Source organism: Arachis hypogaea, chromosome 16 (assembly GCF_003086295.3).
Source record: "Arachis hypogaea cultivar Tifrunner chromosome 16, arahy.Tifrunner.gnm2.J5K5, whole genome shotgun sequence".
Taxonomy (NCBI): Eukaryota; Viridiplantae; Streptophyta; class Magnoliopsida; order Fabales; family Fabaceae; genus Arachis; species Arachis hypogaea.
Genome location: NC_092051.1, coordinates 128,144,070 through 128,167,104, shown reverse-complemented (window position 1 = coordinate 128,167,104; position 23,035 = coordinate 128,144,070). Strand labels below are relative to the sequence as shown.

Below are 23,035 nucleotides of genomic sequence, written 5' to 3'. Positions count from 1 at the left end.
AGTTGGATTTTATAGGATAAAAAGAATAAATTATAAAAAATGCACTTGAATAATTTTGTCGCTGACAAAAATATACTCGAATTTTGTTATTGACAAAAATAGCATCAAATAATATAAAAATGCGATAAAAATGTCCAAAAAGAATATTATTTTTTTGTAAATAACAAATCACTTTTGTATTTTATAAATTATTTATGTATTTGATCCAAAATTTTATAGTAATATTTAAATAATTATTTAAAAAATACATACACAAAATTGACTAAAAATTTAATTTTTATATTTTTTATTTTTTAAAGGTATTATTAATTGTTGATAAAAAAATTACAAAAAATATATATTTAACAAAAAAATATTAAATTTTAAGAATAAAAATATTTTATTTTTTTAATGAAATTTATAAAAATTTATATTAAAATTTAATTTTTAAAATATTTTTTAAAAATATATATTTAATGTTTAATATTTTTATTTTATTTTAAATTATTTAAAAATATTTTATCAATAACAAAATTTGAAGGACAAAATTATTTGGTTGTATTTTTAGTGATTTGCAATGCCTGATAAAAATTAAAGTCATGTTAAGGTAAATGGGAGGATTAAGAGGTGAAATATCTTTTCCATAATAAATTAATAATCAATCAAATGGGGATTCTTTCTACCGAGAGAGTGCAAAGAGCAAGCAGAAGACGCCGGTAACAGCGGTGGCTCTCTCTTCTCTATCAAAGGGTCTCTTTCATTTCACCCTTCTTCTCCCCTTTTACTTTTCCGCACCCCCATTTTCCCTTTTGACCTTTGACCCAACCCAACCCAACCCAGCCCTCCACATTCCGCAACTCCTTTCTTCCTTCCTTCTTCAATATCAATTTCCCTTCGTTTTCAACCACCAATACACAAAAATAAATTTCAAAATAAAAAGAAAACCAAAACTGCCATTCTTTTATTTCTCTTGTTATTATTGTTATTACTATAATTTTCAAACAATACATTTTTTTTTGTTATTTCGCTTCCCTTTGAATTCTCCTCATTCTGTTGAACCGATCCCATCCATTCCTGCGTTTGTTTCTTCCTTTAGAAGGTAAATCAACTAGCTTGCTAATCTCTTACGATTCTTTTTTTGTATTTCTTTAATTTCTATCTTTTTTTTTTGTCTTCTGTCTCTTCTTCAATTTTCTTGTTAATTTAGCAGATCTGGATTCCTCAGCGAAGCATGTTTCGTAGGACTTAGGATTTAGGAGCTCTTTCTTTCTTTTTCGTGGTTTGATTCCTTCCTCCTTTTTTGGGGGTACGTAGTTGGGTTATTCATTTGACACATTGTGATAGTTTATGGATCTGGAATATTGAGAGATGTTAAAGGGAAGCATAATTGCATTGTTTCTCTACGAATTTGTGCCCATTAATGAATGTGTTTACTCAGATTCATGCACAATTTTGGTATATCGCATGTCATGGTTTTTGTGGTTTCAGCTTTTAATATGGAATTAGTAGCTAGAAACTGCTTTTTCATTTTTGGCGATTTCATTAGCTTCACTAATTTAATAATTTTGCTCATAGATTTAGCCCTGTAACTTCATTATATCAAATAAATTTCTTACTTATTGATTATCTGCACTTAACACTATAAAAACATGATTTAATTAATTCCTTGCATTTTTGGTTCAGGTGACATAAGACTGTGTTGTCTACACCAAGTTAGGTTCTGAAACTGACCTACTTGGTGCAACTAGTCACGGTAAAGACTCTTTCCCTTCTCCAATTTGTGCGGAGAATTCGAGGAACCTGCATCTGCTAGACAGCATTCCTCAATTTCTGCTGCATGTGGGCTCTCCTTCAAGTTGCTACATCTTTTTATACATGGGGAAGTGGATTGTTGGTGCTTTCATCAACCTTTTTGGTAGCCTTGCTATAAACTTTGGCACCAATCTTCTTAAATTAGGGCATAACGAGGTAAGTGATATGTTCTTGGGTGTGTTTCATTCTTTTGTTTAATGAGTTGGGAAATTTCATTTTGCAAATGTATGATGTTAAGAGATTTTAGCAGTCGTAATAAGTAAACCTCTTGACTATTAAGTTGGAGTGTTAAAACTGAGGTTATATTTCCATTCTAATTGCCTTTGTTTTTCCTTTTCATTATATATGGCATTTTTTATCACCTATATTAGCCTACTTACTAGATAATATTTTAATATGTAAACATGCTCAGAGAAATATGTTAATACTTAATACTATTTTTATTATATCAAATTACTTTGGAAGGATGAAGTGGTTGGGCTGTATGTTTTGCAGAGAGAAAAACATTCAGTAATTGGAGGTGACGGGACAAGTGGAAAGCTGCCTCTTAAGCCTATTATACACTTTCAGATTTGGAGAGTTGGTATAGACTTGTACATTTGTATATAGATTTTTCACCTTCTACCTCAGGTGGCTGATTTCTTGTTTTTGATTGCATTCATATTTCTTGCTATGCAGGTATCTTACTTTTCATTCTTGGAAATTGCTTGAACTTCATTTCCTTTGGATATGCTGCTCAGGTACATTACCTATGATTTTACTGGGATTCATGGCCAAGCATTTGAAGTAATTTTATCATAGCTTGCAGTATTTTCATACTGTTATGCTTGGCTAGTATAAATTTTGATGGATGCATTTCCTTTCCTTTAATTGCATATTCTTCTCTTTTGTGTGCAGTCACTTCTTGCTGCCCTTGGATCTGTTCAGTTTGTATCTAACATTGCATTTGCCTATTTTGTCTTGAACAAATTGGTAACTGTCAGGTATGCGGTATGCTAATTGTTAATTGAGAATACTGTTTCCGTTTTTGGCCTATCATCATCCTTGTTTAGTCTCTTCCAATTACTCAATCTTCGACTTCTGAACAGGGTATTGGTTGCCACTGCCTTCATTGTTCTTGGCAATGTTTTTCTAGTTGCTTTTGGTAATCACCAATCACCTGGTATGTATTTATTCCCTAGTGCAACTAAATCTGTGCAATGGTGTCTTTGAAAAAGTAATAAAAATTATGCTGCTGACAGATAGTGCTCTAGTAAAAATTAATTTCTGCAATTGGATAATGGATACTTGAGTTGGCTGTAGCAACATACCTCATTCAGGATATGGATTTATCTAAATACACCTAACTTATGGGTTATGGCATCTTAAATGTTAAACGTAGGAAGTGGCATGTGTCTTAACTGAAATATCCATTCAAAATATCAGTGTTCTTCGTGCTTGTTGATCTATAAGATTTAATATATGCCAAAATCTCCAATTATATGTTATGATATAATAAGTATTTGTTTAACCAAGATCTTACAATGTTGTAAGCTGATACATTGTAAACTACTTTCATTTCAGTTTATACACCAGAGGAGTTAGCAGATAAATATACCAATGGTGCATTCCTGCTGTACCTTCTAGTTTTGGTCTTAGTTATTGCTTTGCATCACTTCATTTACAGGTGATAAATGATATTTCATTGTTATTACTTGTTAGGTTAAACAATCAATTGGCTTGTTTCTGAGTATCGTGTGAAATATGTAGGAGAGGAGAACTGCTTTCCGTATCAGGACATAACCTTAGACCTTATTGGCACATGCTTCTACCTTTCTCCTATGCGATAGTTTCAGGTGCTGTAGGTTCATGTTCAGTGCTGTTTGCAAAATCTCTGTGAGTTAGCAATTCAACATTTTATTGTGCTCTATGAATGGGTAGCCGCTTTTCCTTTTGTCTAACATTGATGCTTAATTTTGTGGCAGGTCGAACCTCCTTCGACTTGCCATGTCTGGTGGTTATCAGTTACACAGCTGGTTCACATATTCAATGCTTCTTTTATTCCTCAGTACAGCTGGGTTTTGGGTAAGGGCTAATAATTGCATGCAATGACATTGAGAGACCTGTGATAGCTATTTATAAACATGAGTGCTGACTTACTCTATTTTTGTGTGTGCAGATGACCAGGTTGAACGAAGGACTGTCCTTGTTTGATGCAATCCTTATTGTTCCCATGTTTCAGATAGCTTGGACTTTCTTCTCCATCTGTACAGGAATTATTTACTTTCAAGAGTACCAGGTACTTTACCTCTGTCTTATACAGATGATTTGGCGTGGGGCTAATGGATGCTGACCATCCTCATCAAAATTCTGTTTTAAGTAACATTATTGAATTAAATTTGGGAAGATAAATAAGGTCATATAATATGGAAGCTCTGGATAGCGAATTTGAACTTTGGATAGCGAATTTGTCTCATGCAAAGTTTATTCTCTGAAAACAGGTATTTGATGCATTAAGGACGACGATGTTTATACTAGGAATGACTTGTGTATTCGTCGGCATTTCTTTGTTGGCACCTGATGATTCAAAAGGTAATTATAATGTTTCGATAGTTATACAATGGTTCAAAATATGCAGAATTAAACTCCTTTTCTTTTTAGGTGCTGAGGCCAAAGATAGTTCTTTGGATTCGATGGCAACCTCTGGAATTGCAACGGAATCAAACAGGTATAAATAAGCCCTCATGAACTCTTGTTGATGGGATAAGGGAGGAAAGGGGGGTAGGGCTAGTATGGTACCACGATTGACTAATGATGTAAACCATTTACTATATATCTTCTTCCCTAACTTTAAGGATCTTTGGGAAGACCACTGTGAGTGAAGTTCTAGTTGATTCCCTTCCAGAAACCTAACTCACATACCACCCCCTTAGGCTCTAGAACATTCCCAACTAAATGAGATCTCTGGCATGGAATATTGACCTGGTTAAGACAGCTTTTAGTGCATTTTCTTTTAATCATCCAAGAAGTTGTTGGCACAATGTGTATCATTCCTGTATTTTCTTTCCCTTGATTTGGCCATCGTCTATATTGAGTTGCGAAATTTGATATTATTTATTTGTTACAGGTTGGTAGCGACTCAGGAAGAAGCACAAAACACAGAATCAAGATCATTTGTAAAAGGAACGCTGATGAAGATTTCAAGCATGCTAGTCAAAGCCAAGGTATTGGTAATTGCATTAGCATTCACCTTTTATAAACTTGATCAGTTTTGATATGGAACACAATCTGAGCTTGTCTTTCCATGCAGAATACTTGTGCAATGTCTCTTGGGTTTGGGGAGGATACAATTCAGGCATCTTCAGTTCTTGTGATGCCAATGATGTCATCGAGAATGACCGGATTCAGAGGTGGTGGGATCGAGCGAGCGAGGTTTTTGTCGATGAGAAGTTGGAGCAAGGTCCCCAAAGAGGAAGGCGAGGAATTGCTTGGAACTAGCCACGCTCTCCCGGAGAGTCCTTGATAGTGGTAGTTATAGGATAACCCATGGCCCCGATATTTGTTTCTTATAGTTTGTCTTCGCCACGTTTTGTAATATTTGGAGGCGCTTAGATCTAAAGCCATTAGAATTCAATTATTTGCTCTACCGAGCATTCATGTAAAATCACCCAAGAAAAAAAATGCACCCAAAACAAGATTGTTTCAACTTGTATATTGTATATTGCTGCTTGTATAATGAAAAGAAAATAAAATCAGAGTGAGATCGAACTGTGATTAGTTGGCAGTTTTACTTTCCACAGTATACCCAATTCAAAATGTACGAACACCACACCTTCCGATCAATTCGTTGATGGTATTAAAGGGGATAACATGATACGAAAGAGATTTGAATTACTTTTGGAAAGAAGCAATAGGAATACATGAATTGAATAGTAATAATTGAATTGATTTTTAAGTTAACTAATTAAGCAAGTAATTATATAATTGTTAAATAATAATTAGTTTAGAAGAAAAACTAAATTGAGATTATAACATCTTTTTAATAGCTATAATAAAAAGTTCAGTTTTTGGAAGATAAACAAGGAGTGAAAGGTAGAGGAAGATTTAGAAGGTGGTCAAAGGAGACCTACAAATTTAATAGCATCGTTTAATTCATGTAGCCAATCCCATCTAGAAAGACAAGACTTTGTTGTTGTTGTTTAGGATATTAACTTATTAAGGAGCACCATCCAAAAGAGTCTTAACTCTCAAGCATGGACAAAAGAGACAGGTTAGTTAAAAGGGAACTGAGTAGAAGAATGGTAGTTTGTTCGAGGAAGGTGCTTCTCTCTGGAAATATCTCCGCGTACTACATTCAACAATTCAAGTTACACCTTCCATTCAAACCCAAAAAATTCCCATTCCAGCCCAAACCAAGAAAAATTATATAAAACAAAGGAACAACCCACATTCCCAACGCTAATAACAATCTCCAACAAAAAAAAAAAAAAAAAAAAAAAAAAAGAAGAAAGAAACATGCATCGAAAGGAAGCTGTTCCAACCATGGAGCTGAAACTAATCTCTTGCAACGATCTAAAGGCATTCAACTTCTTCCAGAAACTCACCCTATACGCCGTCGTTTGGATCGAGAGCGACGACCCCAACAGGACCCTCAAAGAAAGCCAGAGTCAACAGCAGCGGACTAGAACCGACAGAGAAGCCGATGGCGACGGAGCTAACCCGGAGTGGCACCACGACGCCATCTTCGACCTGGCGTGGATCACGCCCTCGCTTCTAGAAGGTTCCGAGGGCCTCTTCTTCCGCTTCGAGTTCCGCCACGACGGTACTCTCCTCGGCGACAAGCTCATCGGCGAATGCCGCGTCCCCGTGGCTGATCTCGTCCGCGACGCCGCCAAATCTGACGCGGCGCGCTCTGTTAGCTACCAGGTTCGGTCCGGCGAGGGAAAACCTAACGGGATCTTCAATTTTTCGTATCGATTGAAAGGGACTGGGGATAGGTATGAGTCGTCACAGATTTTGGAAGGGAGAATTTCTGGTTACCCTGTGTTGGATCCACAGGATTTTAATCCCAACCATTCGTTGGTGCAGTATCCTCCGATGACGACAACGACGACGGCGATTGGGAGCGCGTGTTGCTATCCGACGGTGGGTTCGGGAGGGGCCTATTCTCCGTCTGCGGCGGTGGGGTCCCCGGTTTCGCCCTTTGGAAAGTTTGATAATTGTCATCCGCCGTTTTTTCCGCCACAGGTTCCATCGTACGGGGGGTGCGCTTGTAACTATCCGCCACCTCCGCCTCCGCCGTATCCGTATCCGTATCCGTATCCGCCTACGGTAGCGCACGGAGGATCCTATTACCCGCCCGTTGAGCATGTGGTCCATCATCCTCATCCGTGGGCTTCCTCAGGCCTGAGTTTCGAAAACAGGTGGTAAGGAAAATGGGCCGGAATAATAGTGGGCCGAAGTGTGTGTATAGTTTTTGTATCCAAATTTTTGGCGATACTATGATTTGATGATATTTTGGAAGTTAGATTTTATATTTTTGGTTTTTTAGGGGTAAAAAAGATAGATTAACCAAAATAAAAGATATTCATGTAGACTCTGGGCTGTTTATATTTGTTATATAACCTTGGTTGGTTGGTCAGAATTCTAAGGTTAATTTATGCTTTCTAATTTCTACAAAAAATGCTATTTAAAATGTTATTTGTACATTAATTTCAGTAGCCGTATAAAAATACGGTAAAATAGTGCATATGGATACGGTAAATAATGCGACGTGCTTGAAAAACAGAACCCATCTAGTTTCTTCATCCCGTCATTGCTCTCATCTTTTTCGATCGCTTGATTTCTTCCCTTCACGGTGCAGCGGTTCTCTCTCCTCCCATTCGATCGCGCCATTGCACCTCACTCCCCGCTTTTTTTTGTTTTTTTTTTTCACATAACGCTTCACTCTGTTCTTGGATCGCGCCATTGCTCCTTACTCTTCACTTTCTTCTCTTTTCTGCATAGCGCCCGACTCTGCTCTTCTTAGAGATGTTTATCAATGAGTTATTTTAAATATATTATGTTGATTTATTTTGGTTCTTCTTATCTTAGGGTTTTGATTCCATTTTTATTGGTCAAATTAGAAAAGTTGCTGTTTATTGAAGTAAAGTTAGAATTCAATTGAATCCACAAGTTTGAAGTAAAGTTAGAATTTAATTGAATCCACAAGTTCGAATGACGAGGTTTGTGCTGTGTTATTTAATTTTAAGGGTTCGTTTGGAAAGTTTCAAAAGTTATGATGCACAGACATTGACATTGACACGGGACATGTCGACATACGAATTTTAAAATCTTATAAGATACGAGGACACGCATACATATAAAATATAAAGTATTTTTTTAGATAAATCATAATGGTATTTTGATATTTTATTGATACTAAAATATAAATTAATTTTTTAATTATTTTTAATATTTTATTTTAATTATATCAAGTATTTAAAATATTTTTTGTTTTAATAAATAATATATATACTATATCTAAATTTATTTCAAAAATATATGTTAAGAATAATATTAGAAACGCTGATACGTGATGGTATTTAGGTGTATCCAAGCGTGTCCGGTGAAGAATTTGTTATTTTTTATTAAGACACGGTTTGGACACACCAGACACGCGTGTCGAACGAGTGTCGGTGAGTGTCGTGTCCAAAATGTGTCCAACACGCGGACACGGCAACTCAGCGAAGTGTTCGTGCTTCATAGTTCAAAAGTAACTTTTTTGAACTTTTGATTTATGAAAAGTAATAGTATTAATGTTTGGTGCAATTTTCAAAATCAAATTACAACTTTCTAAGAAACTATTTAGGAGCTTATAGAGAAGTTAAAAAAAATGATTTCTCTCATAATACTACTACTTTTTTATCGCATTTCTATAAAATAAACACTTTTAGAACTAAAAATTCAAACACAAAGTAACTTATTTATAAGTTACTTTTAATATAGTCATTTATTGTTTAAGCTATTTTTTCAAAAAGAGCTTAATTAAGTTGTTTACCCAAATTGGACCTAAGTGTTTTTGATTTGTTTTTTTTATTTGTTAATTATGAGATTTTTTATTTTTTATCCTTAACTCTTGTCGGTAATCAAACACCTTTCAACTTGTTTTTAAGTGTTTAATTAACCATGTTTTAAGTTGTTGTAATCATAGGAATGACATTTTCTCATATGGACAAAACTTTTTATTCCAATTATGCAAAGAGGGTTGACTTTTCATAGAATATAAAAACTGTTAAGTGAAATTAAAATAGACAGATTACATATCAAATCTTGGTATCTTCTAAAGCTGGTTATCGAAGAAAAAAAATTGATCACAAATCTAACTTCCGAACAAAATTGTAAAGTTAGGATAATTGTAAAGAGGGATAAGAAGTTGGAATATGTGTTAACTTCTGTGAATATTCAGTATAACCATGTTGTTAGTCATAGCATGGCAAAGACGTTGAAAGAGATCAAGAAACTAAACTTGCATGCCAAACGGATAGCTGAGATCAATGATGAAAGTGGTGTTACAATGAGAAACACCTATCAGAGTTTAGTAACTGTTGCTGGTGGCCATGACAAATTGACTTTTATTGAAAAAGATCTTCGAAATTATATAGCAAAAAGTGTAAGTCATACAAGAAGAGGGGAATGTGCAATTATTAATGCATTATTTTCATAGGAAACAGCAGCAAAAGCGCAACTTTTATGAAGTTAAATTGGATGAACAACATCGCATAGAGCATGCTTTTTAGGCCGATGCTAGAAGTGGTGCTGCTTATAAGCACTTTGGTGACGTCGTGAGCTTTGATAAGACGTACCAAACAAATATGTACTCTTGTTTTTTCATGTGTTTGATGTATAAGGAGAGGTAGAATAGAATGCATTTGCTGCTACTTTGCATGATATCTTGAGTTTGATTGTTTTATTTACTCAGTTTAATTATACTGTGCATAATTTTTGCAGCATGTTTGATTATAGTATGATATAGATTCTTGAGTTTGATTGTTACTTTGACGACTATAATTGGATTCTTAATTTTATTATAGATATGATATATCTTTTGCCTCATTTGTTGAGGGTTAATCACCATGGCCAATCAGTGTTACTTGGTTACACTCTTTTTTCATGCGAAGAAGAGAGCTCTTTTATTTGGTTATTTGATTGTTGGATACAATATATGAGTGACAAACCACCTATTGGCATATTGATGGATCAATGAAAAGCTATGCAAAATGCGATTGAAAAATCCTTGCCGATGACTCAACATCGATAGTGTATTTTGCATATCTTGAAGAAAATTCCAGATTAGAAGCTTAGTGTTAAAATGAGACATATTGTATAAGAGTCTAGGTATAATAAGGTATTTGAGAGTTTTTGGATTGATTTTCTCAATAAATTCAATTTGCATGATAATAATTGGTTAGCAGGTCTTTTATGAGTTTGATTATCTTATATATGTTGTTTGATTATTTTTCTTTTATTATTCAATATGCCTTACAAGTTTGATTATGCACATTTCATGTTTTCATATTTGTATGAAAAATGTTACAAGTGGGTCTCTGTTTTTTTCAACAATAATTTTTGGGCAAGTATGAGTAGCACTCAAAGGAGTGAAAGTATGCATGTATTTATGAAGGGTTATCTAACCTCAAAGAACAATTTGCAACAATTTATAATGCAATATGACAATTATCTTGCAAATAAAGGCCTAAAAAATATGAATTAGATGTTGCTACCTTTAATACCATTATCCCTTATGCTACTGCCTCTCTCCTATTGAGAAACAATTCCAAAAGGAATATATTCAATGACATGTTTAGTGAGCTTCAAAAGGAGTTTAGGATAAAAACTAATTGCATTACAACAAAAGAGCATGAGAAGGGGTATATTGTCACTTACAAGGATAGAAAAGATTGAACGTGATGATAAGATGTTTGATTCTATGTATGAGGTGTTGTTTGATTCCTCAACTTTAGATGTTTGTTTCCAATACCATCTTTTTTAGTCAAAGAAAATGTTATGCTGCCATAATTTTTTTGTCCTTGGTCTTGAAAGAGTGAAAAAATTGTTAGATAAGTACATTCATGATTGGTGGAAGAAAATTTTAAAGCACAAGCACAGTAGCATAAAGTCTAGCATAAACTTCATGCTAATGTGCTCACTCTCTTCTATAACATTGTAACTGACAATATATCCTTTCTCATGCAGTTATTTCTGCAATATTATAAAGTTGATTGCACATCTCATCATATCGTTTTTTTACTGGCTCTAAATGACTTGGATCATGGCTAGACTTTTCTGACAATTTCTTCACTCTTTCAAGACCAAGGCCAAAAAGACTATGTCGGCATAACATTCTCTTTGACTAAAAAAATATGGCATTGACAATAAACTCCTGAAGTTGAGGAATCAAACAACACCTCATACATAAAATCAAACACTTTATCATCATGCTCACTCTCTTCTATAATCTTGTAAGTAATAATATATCCATCCTAATGCTCTTTTATTGTAATGCAATTAGCCTTTGTCCTAAACTCCTTTTGAAGCTCACTAAACATACCATGAGTATATTTCTTTTGAAATTGTTTCTCAATAAGAGAGATAGTAGCATAAGGGATAATGGTATTAAATGTAGAAACATCTAATTCATATTCTTTTTGGACTTTATTTATAAGACAATTGTCATATTGCATTACAAATTGTTGTAAATTATTCTTTGAGATTAGGTAGCCCTTTATAAATGTATGCATGTTTTTACTCATTTGAGTGCTACTCATGCATATCCAAAAATTGTTGCTGAGAAAAACAGGGACTCACTTGTAACGTTTTTTGTATAAACTTGAAAACATGAAATGTGCATAATCAAATTTGTAAGGTATATTGATTAATAAAAGATAAATAATCAAACAATAGATACAAGATAATCAAACTCATAAAATACCTGCTAGCCAATTATTATCATGCAAATTGAATATATTGAGATAATCAATCCAAAAGCTCTCAAATGCCTCATTAGACCTAGACTCCTACACAATGTCTCATCTCAGCAGTAATCTCTTTAGATTGCTTGTATGCTCCTAATTTTTCTGAAATTTTCTTCAAAATATGCCAAATACACTATCGTGTCATTGGCAAGGATTTTTCAATCGCATTTCGCATAGCTTTACATTGATCTGGCAATATGTCAATAGGTGGCTTGTCACTCATACATCGCATCCGACAATCAAATAACCAAATAAAGGAGCTCTCTTCTTCGCATGAAAAAAGAGGATAACCAAGTAGTGCTGATTGACCATGGTGATTAACCCTAACAAATGAGGCAAAAGATATATCATATCTATGATAAAATTGAGAATCCAATTATAGTCGTCGAAGTAACAATCAAACTCAGAAATCTGTATCATACTATAATCAAACATGATGCTAAAATCATGCACAATATAATCAAATTGAGTAAATAAAACCATCAAATTCAATATATCATGCAAAATAGGCATTCTATTTTATCTATTCCTATACATAAAAAACATGCAAAAATAAGAGTACATATAAATAACTTGAAACATATAATTGTGCTGTCGTACCTATTTGTTTGGTATGTCGTATCAAAGCTCACAACGTTGCCAAAGTACTCATAAGCAGCACAACTTCTAGCTTCCTATGAAAATACTGCATTAATGATTGTACATCCCTCTCCTCTTGCATGACTTGACACTTTTTGCTATATGATTTTGAAGATTTTTTTGGTAAAAGTCAATTTGTCATGGCCACCAGCAGCACTTGCTAAAGTCTGATAGGTGTTTCTCATTTTAACACTAGCTTCATCATTGATCTTAGCTATCTGTTTGGCATGCAAACTTAGTTTCTTGTTTTTTTTTTCAAAGTCTTTACCATGTTAGGACTAACAATATAGTTATACTGAATATTTACAGAGATTAACACATATTCCAGCTTCTTATCCCTCTTCACAATTATCCTAGCTTTACAATTTTATCTTTTTTAGTGGATCAATTTTTTATCTTCGATAACTAGCTCTAGAACATACCAAGGTTTGATAATCTGTCTATTTTGATCCCACTTAGTAGCTCTTATATTCTATAAAAAGCCAACTCTCTTTGCATAATTGATATAAAAAGTTTTATAATCTTCCATAGAAGAAAATGACATTCCTATGATTGGAACAACCTAAAACATGGTTAATCAAATACTTAAAAACAAGTTGAAAGCTGTTTGATTATTGACAACAGTTTCAGGATAAAAAAAAAACTCATAATTAACAAATCAGAAAAATAACAAATAAAAAACATTTAAAATCAAATCCGGAATCAAAATTTAACAACATATGAACTTAACACAACACAAACCTCATCATTTGAGCTTGTGGATTTAACTGGAACAACTTTCTTAATCTGACCAATAAAAATAGATTCAAAACTCTAAGATAAGAAGAACCAAAATAAATCAATGCAATGCATTTAAAATAACTCACTGGGAAGAGAAAAGTAAACGGCACTGAGAAGAGAAGAGCGGAACACTGCGCGAAGAAGAGAAGAAAGTGAAGAGTGAGGAGCAATGACACGATCAAAGAGCAGAGTGAAGCGTTGTGCGCAAAAGAGAAGAAAGTGAGGAGTGAGGTGCAGTGGCACAATCGAAGAAGAGGAGAGTGAACCGCTACGCTTAGAAGAGATGAAATCACGCGGACAAAGAAGAAAAGATTAGTGGCACGATGAAGAAACTGGGTGGGTTCTGTTACTGTATTTTTATACGATGACTGAAATTGGTTTACAAATAGCATTTTTGTATGAAAATATTTATTTATGTATCTAGTAGGACTTAAGTTTTAATCAATAAAATTATATTAGAAAAAAGATGGATGTGCTTTCTCACACCACTTTATCAGCACTACTAAGGATAAAATAACTATGCCAAACATTTCTCTTTTCTATATCACCTAACGAATATTAGGGAGACATTCAGAATTAAAAGTTCTTCCTTCATTCGACTAGTTCAATCAACAAGTGAGCATATGGGTGTACAGAATAAAGTAACATTAATTACAGCTTCAATTCCACCCCGTGAACAAACTAATATGATCTTCAATTCTTTAGTATAATGTAATTAATTGATATGTTGATGAGCGTTCAAACGTGAATTCAAACAGCAATGCAATATATAAAACTGCTATGAAATATCAAGCTAGCTAGGTAGCTTTCAGCCTTTCACTTCCTTTTTAGCATATTCTACATGTTCATACAGATCATCAATTGAGTAACTATTTGAACTTTGAATAACATTATATATCATATGAATAAGAGTTAATTAAGACTTATATTATGGTTGTAAACTTTGTAAACATGTAAAATTGCCAATGGCATTTGACAAATAATGTAGGTGCTGGCTGGTGCCTGGTGGGTGGGGTCTCAAAAGACAAAACATTGAATTATTATATGTACTAAATAAGAAAAGAAGGCATAAACATAAGAAAAGTTAAATCTAAAGGTCCACCACCATCACAAGTCACAACCACAATGATGTAAAGCCCATAGCTGATTTTAGCAGAAAGGGAAATTAAAGGTTCTATAGTACAACGTTCGTTTCTGAATATCCTTTATTATTACACAAATATCGTACCATATGTATATAGAAATTTGAAGTATATAAAGATTGAATTTTATATTACAAAAAGCAAAAACAGAACAAAATATTCAATGATAAAGAACATCACAATTCATAACAAATAAAACAAAAATTCATAATAATTTAGACAAACATATATTCCCAGTAACCAATTTCTCATCAGCAAGATCTAGCTATAATTGATGATCAACATTGTTCTGTTTACACATTATTATCTTGGTAATGCAGTAACTGCATGCGGCTTTGAGATCTTAACTGTTCATAGAACCTTCTAATGAAATCCTCAGCTTCATCGTCGATAACTCCACCACTACCATTTCCAATTTCTTCATTCTCATCATAGTCCAAAGCAGAGTAATTGGATATCCTCACAGTAGAGATCAACGGCGACGATGACAGAAGAGGGCTTTTCCTCTCGCCCGGTGCGAAATCAGAACCGTTGATATTATCTAACCTAAAATTGAATGCGTATTCTGGAGTCTTAGGGATCAAAACCACAGCATTAATATTATGATTACTATTACCTTCTTCAAAATCATGATCCTCAAGAACATTAGGGGCATGGATACATAGAAAATTGAAATGGTGCTTGTTGCGCTTTGGCACGGGGTTTGGACTATTGTTACATGAGAATTCATAGTGATCATGCGTGACAACACGCGCCATCATGTTCTTATGATGATGATGGTGATGGAATGACATGAAATTTGCGAGAGATTTTCTGAGGAGTTTCCCTTTCTTCATCATCAGATTCATGTCCATCATCATCTTCCTCTTCGAAACGAATCCCTTCCTTATCATGAAGAACGTGATCCTCAACACGTTCCATAACCTTTTGGTTACAACAGAAGAAGAATGTACTTCCATTGTTTGAAACAAAGGAAAAAAAGGGTTCTTGAGAATGGTATTCGAGGGTTTTCTTTGTTTCTGCGAGGACTAGATTAGTTTAGACCTCGCAGCAAGAAAAGAAAACCCCGTGTGTGAGTGAGAGAGAATGAAAGGTGAATGAATAGAAGAGGTTTATATAGTGGTTGGTGTTATTAATTTTGTTTATAGTTTATTATGAATGATGATGATTAAGTGCTGCAAAAGGCATATGATTCATGCAAGTAAGTCAATTAGGTGGTGTTGCTTTCAAAATGGACCAAACAGACGCTCCTCCTCTGCATTCCATTACTATCCGTTTCAACTTTCAAATACATGAATTCATATCGTTTTAAATAATTAATGAGCTTTTAAGGGGAAAATAAACTAACTTAATTGTTAAGTACATCTATTGTAAATTTTTTTAAAAAATATTAAGTAATCAATATTTTCTTTTATATTTGAGTTAGTATACTAATTAATTTTTCAATTTTTTTTACTAAAATTATTGATATCTTAGTTTTTTTAAATTGTAAATTGTTTTACATTATATATTGTGGTGGAAGATAGGAAGTCTTACAGGGTGTTTGAAAATCCCTTGAAAAATAGAAAGTTCGATTTGAAATTTCATTTAATTGAGATTTCACTTAAAATTTAAAATATTTAAAATATTTTTATAATTTAATTATTTTTTTAACTTTTGTTTACTTATTTTTTTTTCAATGCCTTTCATATTTTAATATTGACTCTCTTTTCTTTCACCACTTTCATTCTCTTATTTTTTTTTTCCTTCAACTCACTTATAATATAATATATAATTTTTTTTTGAAAGACCTACTATATAGATCTAAAAAAATATCTACACATATACATTTTATGTGTTTAACTTAGATTAATAATACCAAATATTTGTCTATATGTCTGCATATTTTAAATGAAATTGTGTCAATCATGACAACCAACAAAAATTGGCATAATTTTATTCTATTCTAATAACATGAATTAGTAGTTATACTTTATCTTTAATAACTAGCTTTTTTTTTTAATTTACTTGCTATGCCATTTACTATTCAACAAGTTGTTTTTTATTAGTTTATGTTTATGTTTTGTTGTTAGTTTGTCATTGGAATTAACATGAAAAATTATTTATTTTTTAATTAATAATAATGTTTAAAATTTAATATTTTTAAATTAATCTAATTTTAAGGTGAATAAATTTTAGTTGAAAAATATTTAGTTAAAAAATACAATTTTTTTAATTATTTCATATAATTTAATAAATAAATATATTTATTATTTAAATATAGTATTATATTAATAAAAGATAAAGTTGTCTATTATAAAAATTTAATTCATTTGATAAATATTTCAAATATTAAAATTTAATTTAATTTTACAATTTGACTGATTCATTTCAAATACCAAATTCAATTCAATTCTATACTACTAAAAGTTTTTAAACAGGTCATAAGTCCCTAGTGGGTAACAAGTGATGTAGTCCCTTCTAATTTCTATAAGAAAGATTCAAGTTCCTCTGCCTTTACATTGTTTATGTGATGTAAATATTTTTTGTAGAGTAATGTTACATTACTAGTATATATTAATATGTTTGGCTAATAATAATCTGTACTCATATTTATAAAAATTTTGTACATAATAAATATATAGTTTTTTATATATAAATTAATTTTATACACATAAATTAGTAAAATTTATTTATTAAAGACAATTTAGTATTTGTGTTAGTCAAATGATGACAAAAAATATTAAAATTTATTGGTCTCCAAAAGTTTTTTTTATTATATTGATATCTAATTAGATACTAATATTAAAATAAAAATTGTTTTTAACACATGATGTATATTGCAATTTAAACTCGAATTAAAATGCAAAATGCACATTTATTTAATTTTGTCTTATGTAATCTAAAACAACAAATACTTTTACATCATTAGATAGAATATAAAACTTATTTTATATGAATGATCAGAATAACACTGTTTGATAATACAAAATGGTATAGACTCAACATATATAAAAAATTAAATAAGAGTTAATACACATATCACATCTCTAATTAATTAAATGTTTCAATGTGTATGTTGAACTATCGTGGTTGATGTGTTCTATCTAATTTCATGTACAGCTAGGACACAACCGTGTTGGAAGAATTATTAATACAAGAAAATGCAGTGGCTCAAACATGGCATGTCCAAAACATTGAACAGAAAATATACATATAAGCTAAGGGACCCCTTTGGCTATGTCCTTTTTCAAAGACCGGAAAATTCATTATATTATTATTATTATTAGTCATTGGAACAAAAGAAGGAAGCTTCATTTCAATACATATATAATTATTAGCCTTAAAAAAGAACTCCATTATATAGGAGGCTTGTGTTTAGGGGTAGTGCCACCTCTCAGCCTAGTTGAATTTAGTATACACAATGTTCCCCTACAACCCTTCCTTTTGGATTAGCAATGGAAGGTTCATAATTAGATTAAGAACCTTGATGGCTTGTACTAGCAGACTCTAGGATAACATAATTTGTTTTTGTCCCTCAATAATAATGTACTCTTATATTAAAAATTATACGTATTCAAATAAGTGCCGCACGTTTAGTGCATCTATCACAGATCCAAATTCACAAAAGGTACACCAATTTGTTTGGTGAGTCACTTTTTTTTTCCCTTGTAATTAGTTTCACGGTAATGAGTTAATAATGTTAAGTAATTATTTAGATAAAGACGTTTAAAATGTCTTTTTTTAAAGATATTTTTTAATAATTAAAATTTAATATATATAATTAATTAAATCGTATTATTTTTGTTAAAATTAGATCAGATAAATTAATTTGGCCAAAAAATTAATGAATTAAATTTTGAATCAGTCTAAATTAATATTTTTTTTTATAAAAAATGATTATAATATTCTTATTATAAAAAATGACAAAATATTTTTATTATATATATATATATATATATATATATTAATTTTGAGAACTCTAAATCATAACCCTTCTCTTTTTTATGTGCTGTCATAAGATTAAGATTCAATATATATATATATATATATATATATATATATATTTTAATTATTTTTTATAATAAAGTATTGTAGTTAATTTTTATAAAAAAATATTAATTTAGATCGGTTTAAAATTTGGTTCATCGATTTTTTTGTTAAATCGGTTTATCCAATCTAATTATAACATAAATAATATAGTTTAATTGATTACATATATTAAATTTTAATTGTTAAAAATATTTTAAAAAAAAATAATTTAAACGTTTTTATCTAAGTAACTCCCTAACGTTAAACTATCGTACATATATTATGGTGATAGTGATAGCAAGTAAGATGAAATTTAATTTAGTTAACTTTTAGTTTTTATCCGCTAATTAATTCCATTTTTAAATTGTAAAATAATCAATTAGATCTTTTAAATTTTAGAACGAATTAAATTGGTTCGTCTAACTAATTTCACTTTGACATTATTAATAGAATACTAACATAGATTCATCTGATACGATTTCAAATTTCTAATTTTATGATATGCTATACTTAAAGGTCCAAGATGTATGAATGTTGACTAACTTTTTTTCCCTAATAGATTGGACCATTTTTAATTTCATGGATTATAATACTACAAATCTACACACTACATTCCATCATAAATAATAAAAATAATTTAAAATATAATTATTTTAAAATGACATTAAAAAAACAAACTATTGCTTGATAATATTCCATCATAAACAGCACACATTCTATATAATTTTCATTATTTTGGTTACACACAATTCTCATAATAACAACAACAAAAAAAAGGGAAAATAAGTGCTAATATTAAGATAGGGGTTTGTTTACCCTCAACCCAGTTGTGTCTAAAAAAAAATTCTATGAATATAAAACAACAGTTATTAAATTAATTATTAGAATAATTACATTTATTATAACAGAATAATCAATTTTTTTTATAAATATTAAATATGCATTCTTATAAAATAACTTATTGATAGTTGATTTTTAATCTTCTTATAACGTGGTTGATTTTTAAATATATTCAGATGTATCTTTTTGTAATTAAAAATCCCATTTATTAATAATAGATGCCTAAAATTTTGAAGAGGTTGGTTTTTATATGTATGCCCTCTCTCAAACTTTTCAATCATTGTTTAAATGGGGTTAGTTGGAAGGGATGATATTATCAATATTTGAATAAAGTATTTCAATACAGAGATTTTATATATCCTCAAATTTTAAACACTAATCCCTATATATATAGTACTAACATGTTTATTAATTTATTTTAACGAATTTAATTTTGATATACTATTAGTCTAAAGTCATAACTCCGCCTATGTTATATTTGTAGTACATAGTCGGTTCTAAACCCGGATAAAGGAGAAAGGTTGTGTTAGGTCTTCGACAACCAACATAAAAACTTAGTCGAATCTTCATGACATGAATTAAAAACATTATTGCGCTAAAACTAGGTCGTTGTCCGGAAGCAACGCGCTGTATGGCTCAAGTACAGTGTCAAATGAGCAAGAGCCGCTGCAGTGGTACCCGGATGTAATATTAAATGAGTAAGGATTCCCACATTTTTGTGAACGGACGAAGGTAAATAAGCTAGTTCATAAAGTAAAAGGTAAAGGTTGGAGTAACAGAAAGTTGAGATTTGGGACATGGAATATAGGCACTCTAACAGAAAAATCCATGGAGGTGGTGGACACCATGACAAGGAGGAAGATTAACATTATGTACCTACAAGAAACAAAATGGGTTGGTGCGAAGGCTAGGGAGTTGGATACTTCTGGATTCAAACTTTGGTATACAGAAAAAAGTGAAGAATAGAAATGGGGTTGGTATTATTGTGGATAAGCAGTGGAAGAAGGATATAGTGGATGTCAGGAGGGTGGGAGATTGGATCATCTCTATCAAACTTGTGGTGGAGGGAGGTGCTTTTTATCTGATTAGCGCCTATGCACTGCAAGTGGATTCGGACGAACAACACAAGATAAGGTTTCGGGAGGATCTTGAGAGTTTGGTCAAGACATACCTTCGGAATATAAGATTTTCTTAGGAGGAGATTTAAATGGCCATGTTGGAAGAGAAGTGACTGGGTATGGAAGTATTGACGGAGGTCATGGTTTCATGGTGATCAATGCCGAGGGTAAAACTATTTTGGACTTTTCCTCAACCTTTGACCTTCTCATCGCAAATACATGTTTTAAAAAGAGAGACGACATCTTATAACCTACAAGAGTGGCATGACAAGCTTTCAAATCGACTTCTTCTTGTTGAGGAGAGTCGATTGAAAATTTTGCATTAGTTGTAAAAATATTACGGGAGAGAGTTTAACAACACAACATAGGATGCTCGTCATAGATTTTTGTATTGAGAAAAAGTTGAGGAAAGGACATCATACGAAGAACCCAGGGACGATGTGGTGGTGGATGAAAGGTGAGGAACAAAAAAGCTTCCTAAGACGGGTAGGAGAAGAGGCAAAGTGGGATGGGAATGGAAGCGCAAAAGAGATATGGAGGGAGATGGAAGAAGTTATTAGAAGAACAGTAAAAGAAAGTTTTGGTGAATCTAAAGGGATAAGACCAAGAGACAATGAGTCCTGGTGGTGAAATGCGACTGTACAAGAAAAGATAAAAACAAAAAGGGAGTGCTTTAAATAGTAGTCTTTATACCGCAATGCAGATAATTGGAAAAAAATATAAGACGGCTAAGAAAGAGACAAAGGTGGTTGTAAGCTAAGTAAAGTAAGAACAGGAGCATATGAGGGTCTCTACCAGTCTTTGGACGCGAAAGAAGGAGAAAAAGGTATATATAGAATCGCAAAGAGCCGTGAAAGAAGAACGAGAGATTTGGATCAAGTTAAGTGCATAAAGGATAAGGATGGAGATGTGTTGGCTCAAGAAGATAAGATTAATGAAAGGTGGAAGAGCTACTTCTACAAGTTATTTAATGAAGGACATAAGACTCTTCCGAGTCTTGGTCGGTTATGCACTAGGGAAGAAGATTAAAACTTTGACTACTATCGAAGGATTCGCGACTTCGAGTTAAAAGAGGCTCTAAAACAGATAAAAAATGACAGGGCAGTAGGACCTGATAATATCCCGATTGATGTTTGGAAGGGTCTTGGAGAAAAAGGCATCAATTGGTTAACCAAGCTTTTAATGAAATTTTAAGGTAAAAAAAAGATGTCTGATAAGTGGAGAAAGAGCACATTGGTACCTATCTACAAGAATAAGTGAGATATACAAAGTTGCGGAAACTATGGAGAGATCAAGCTCATGAGTTATACCATAAAGTTATGGGAAAGGGTGATAGAACGGAGGTTGAGAAAAGAGACACAAGTAACAGAGAACCAAGTTGAATTTATGCCAAACAGATCCACCACCGAAGCGATATACCTGTTAAGAAAGATGATGGAGAGGTATCGTAGTAATAAAAGGGATCTACATATGATGTTTATTGATTTGGAAAAAGCGTATGATAGGGTGTCAAGGGAGGTATTATGGAAGGTTTTAGAAAAGAAGAGAGTAAGGATCGCATATATTTGTGCAATTAAAGACATGTATGATGGGGCCACAACTAGTGTGAAGACTCAAGGTGGTGTAATAAAGGAATTTTCTATTGGTTTAGGATTACACTAGGGATTATCCTTAAGTCTATATCTTTTCACATTAGTCTTGGAATTACTCACAGAGTACATCCAAGAGCCTGTGCCATGGTGCATACTTTTTGCCGATGATATCGTCTTTATGGGAGAGTCAATGGAAGACCTAAATAAGAAGTTGGACTTATGGAGAGAAGCTCTAGAAGTGTATGGTCTCCGCATAAGTCGTAGTAAGACGGAATATATGGAATGTAAGTTCGGTTTGAGAAGGGAAAACTCTAATATAGAGGTGAATATTGGAGAAAACATCCTACGAAAAATTAAAAGTTTTAAGTATCTTGGGTGTATCATGCAAGATAATAGAGAGATTGAACATGATGTAAATCATAGGATCCAAGCAGGTTGGTCAAAATGGCGGAGTGCATCTGGTTTTGACAAAAAAAGTGCCTTTAAAACTTAAAGGTAAATTCTATTGCATTGCTATAAAACCGGCTATGTTTTATGGTACGGAGTGTTGGGCGGCCAAAGAGGAGCACGAACATAAGGTAAGTGTGGCAGAGATGAAAATGTTGAGATGGATGAGTGGTCATACGCGATTGGATAAAATAAGGAACGAAGATATACGGGAGAGAGTTGGAGTAGCACCCATTGTGGAAAAGATTTTGGTTTGGACATGTGAGAAGAAGACTGACAGAACACTCAATCGGGAGGGTGGATGAAATGGAAGATGGACAAGGGGTGAAAGACAGAGGAAGATCTAAGAAGACCATCCATGAGGTAGTCAAATGAGATTTACATGTAAATGGTCTCTTTGTAGACATGATACATGACAGAGTTTAATGGTGTAGTTTGATTCATATAGCCGATCCCACCTAGTGGGACAAGATTTTGTTGTTGTTGTATTAGTCTAAAGTCATTTTATACATGTATCAGCTGATTACATAACGCTTTACATTAACTATGTGAATAATCATTTAAAAGAATCAATATAATTGAATAATTGTGTAAAACGTTTTATATTGTAAATACAATAAAATTAAGCTCTAAACTAAATACTTGTAATAATAATAAATATAAATTAGTCAATATAATAAATT

At 32.4% G+C, this 23,035-nt stretch overlaps 3 protein-coding genes across 8 annotated transcripts; 2 read left to right on the top strand and 1 right to left on the bottom strand.

Annotated features, from left to right (window-relative positions):
• Positions 1 to 520: 520 nt before the first annotated feature.
• On the top strand, positions 521 to 5,554 carry LOC112754944 (probable magnesium transporter NIPA8). Of its 6 annotated transcripts, none has more exons than XM_025802777.3 (15): positions 633 to 1,078; positions 1,190 to 1,285; positions 1,663 to 1,947; positions 2,287 to 2,374; positions 2,470 to 2,531; positions 2,689 to 2,774; positions 2,880 to 2,953; positions 3,355 to 3,457; positions 3,541 to 3,666; positions 3,756 to 3,855; positions 3,950 to 4,069; positions 4,272 to 4,362; positions 4,432 to 4,498; positions 4,898 to 4,994; positions 5,081 to 5,554. In XM_025802777.3, the coding sequence occupies exons 3-15, from the start codon at positions 1,855 to 1,857 to the stop codon at positions 5,291 to 5,293; spliced, it is 1,320 nt and encodes a 439-aa protein (XP_025658562.1). In that variant the 5' UTR covers positions 633 to 1,078; positions 1,190 to 1,285; positions 1,663 to 1,854; the 3' UTR covers positions 5,294 to 5,554. The 6 variants fall into 6 exon arrangements, with proteins under 6 accessions (XP_025658561.1, XP_072077283.1, XP_025658562.1 ...); XM_072221185.1 differs by having other exon boundaries at positions 640 to 1,078; positions 1,187 to 1,285; XM_025802776.3 differs by lacking the exon at positions 1,190 to 1,285 and having other exon boundaries at positions 521 to 1,078.
• Positions 5,555 to 5,925: 371 nt separating this feature from the next.
• On the top strand, positions 5,926 to 7,414 carry LOC112754945 (uncharacterized). Its single transcript, XM_025802778.3, has one exon. The coding sequence runs from the start codon at positions 6,286 to 6,288 to the stop codon at positions 7,198 to 7,200; it is 915 nt and encodes a 304-aa protein (XP_025658563.1). The 5' UTR covers positions 5,926 to 6,285; the 3' UTR covers positions 7,201 to 7,414.
• Positions 7,415 to 14,453: 7,039 nt separating this feature from the next.
• On the bottom strand, positions 14,454 to 15,449 carry LOC112754943 (uncharacterized). The gene has a single exon (XM_025802774.3). It carries the CDS (start codon positions 15,301 to 15,303, stop codon positions 14,638 to 14,640), a length of 666 nt encoding a protein of 221 aa, XP_025658559.1. The 5' UTR covers positions 15,304 to 15,449; the 3' UTR covers positions 14,454 to 14,637.
• Positions 15,450 to 23,035: the final 7,586 nt, after the last annotated feature.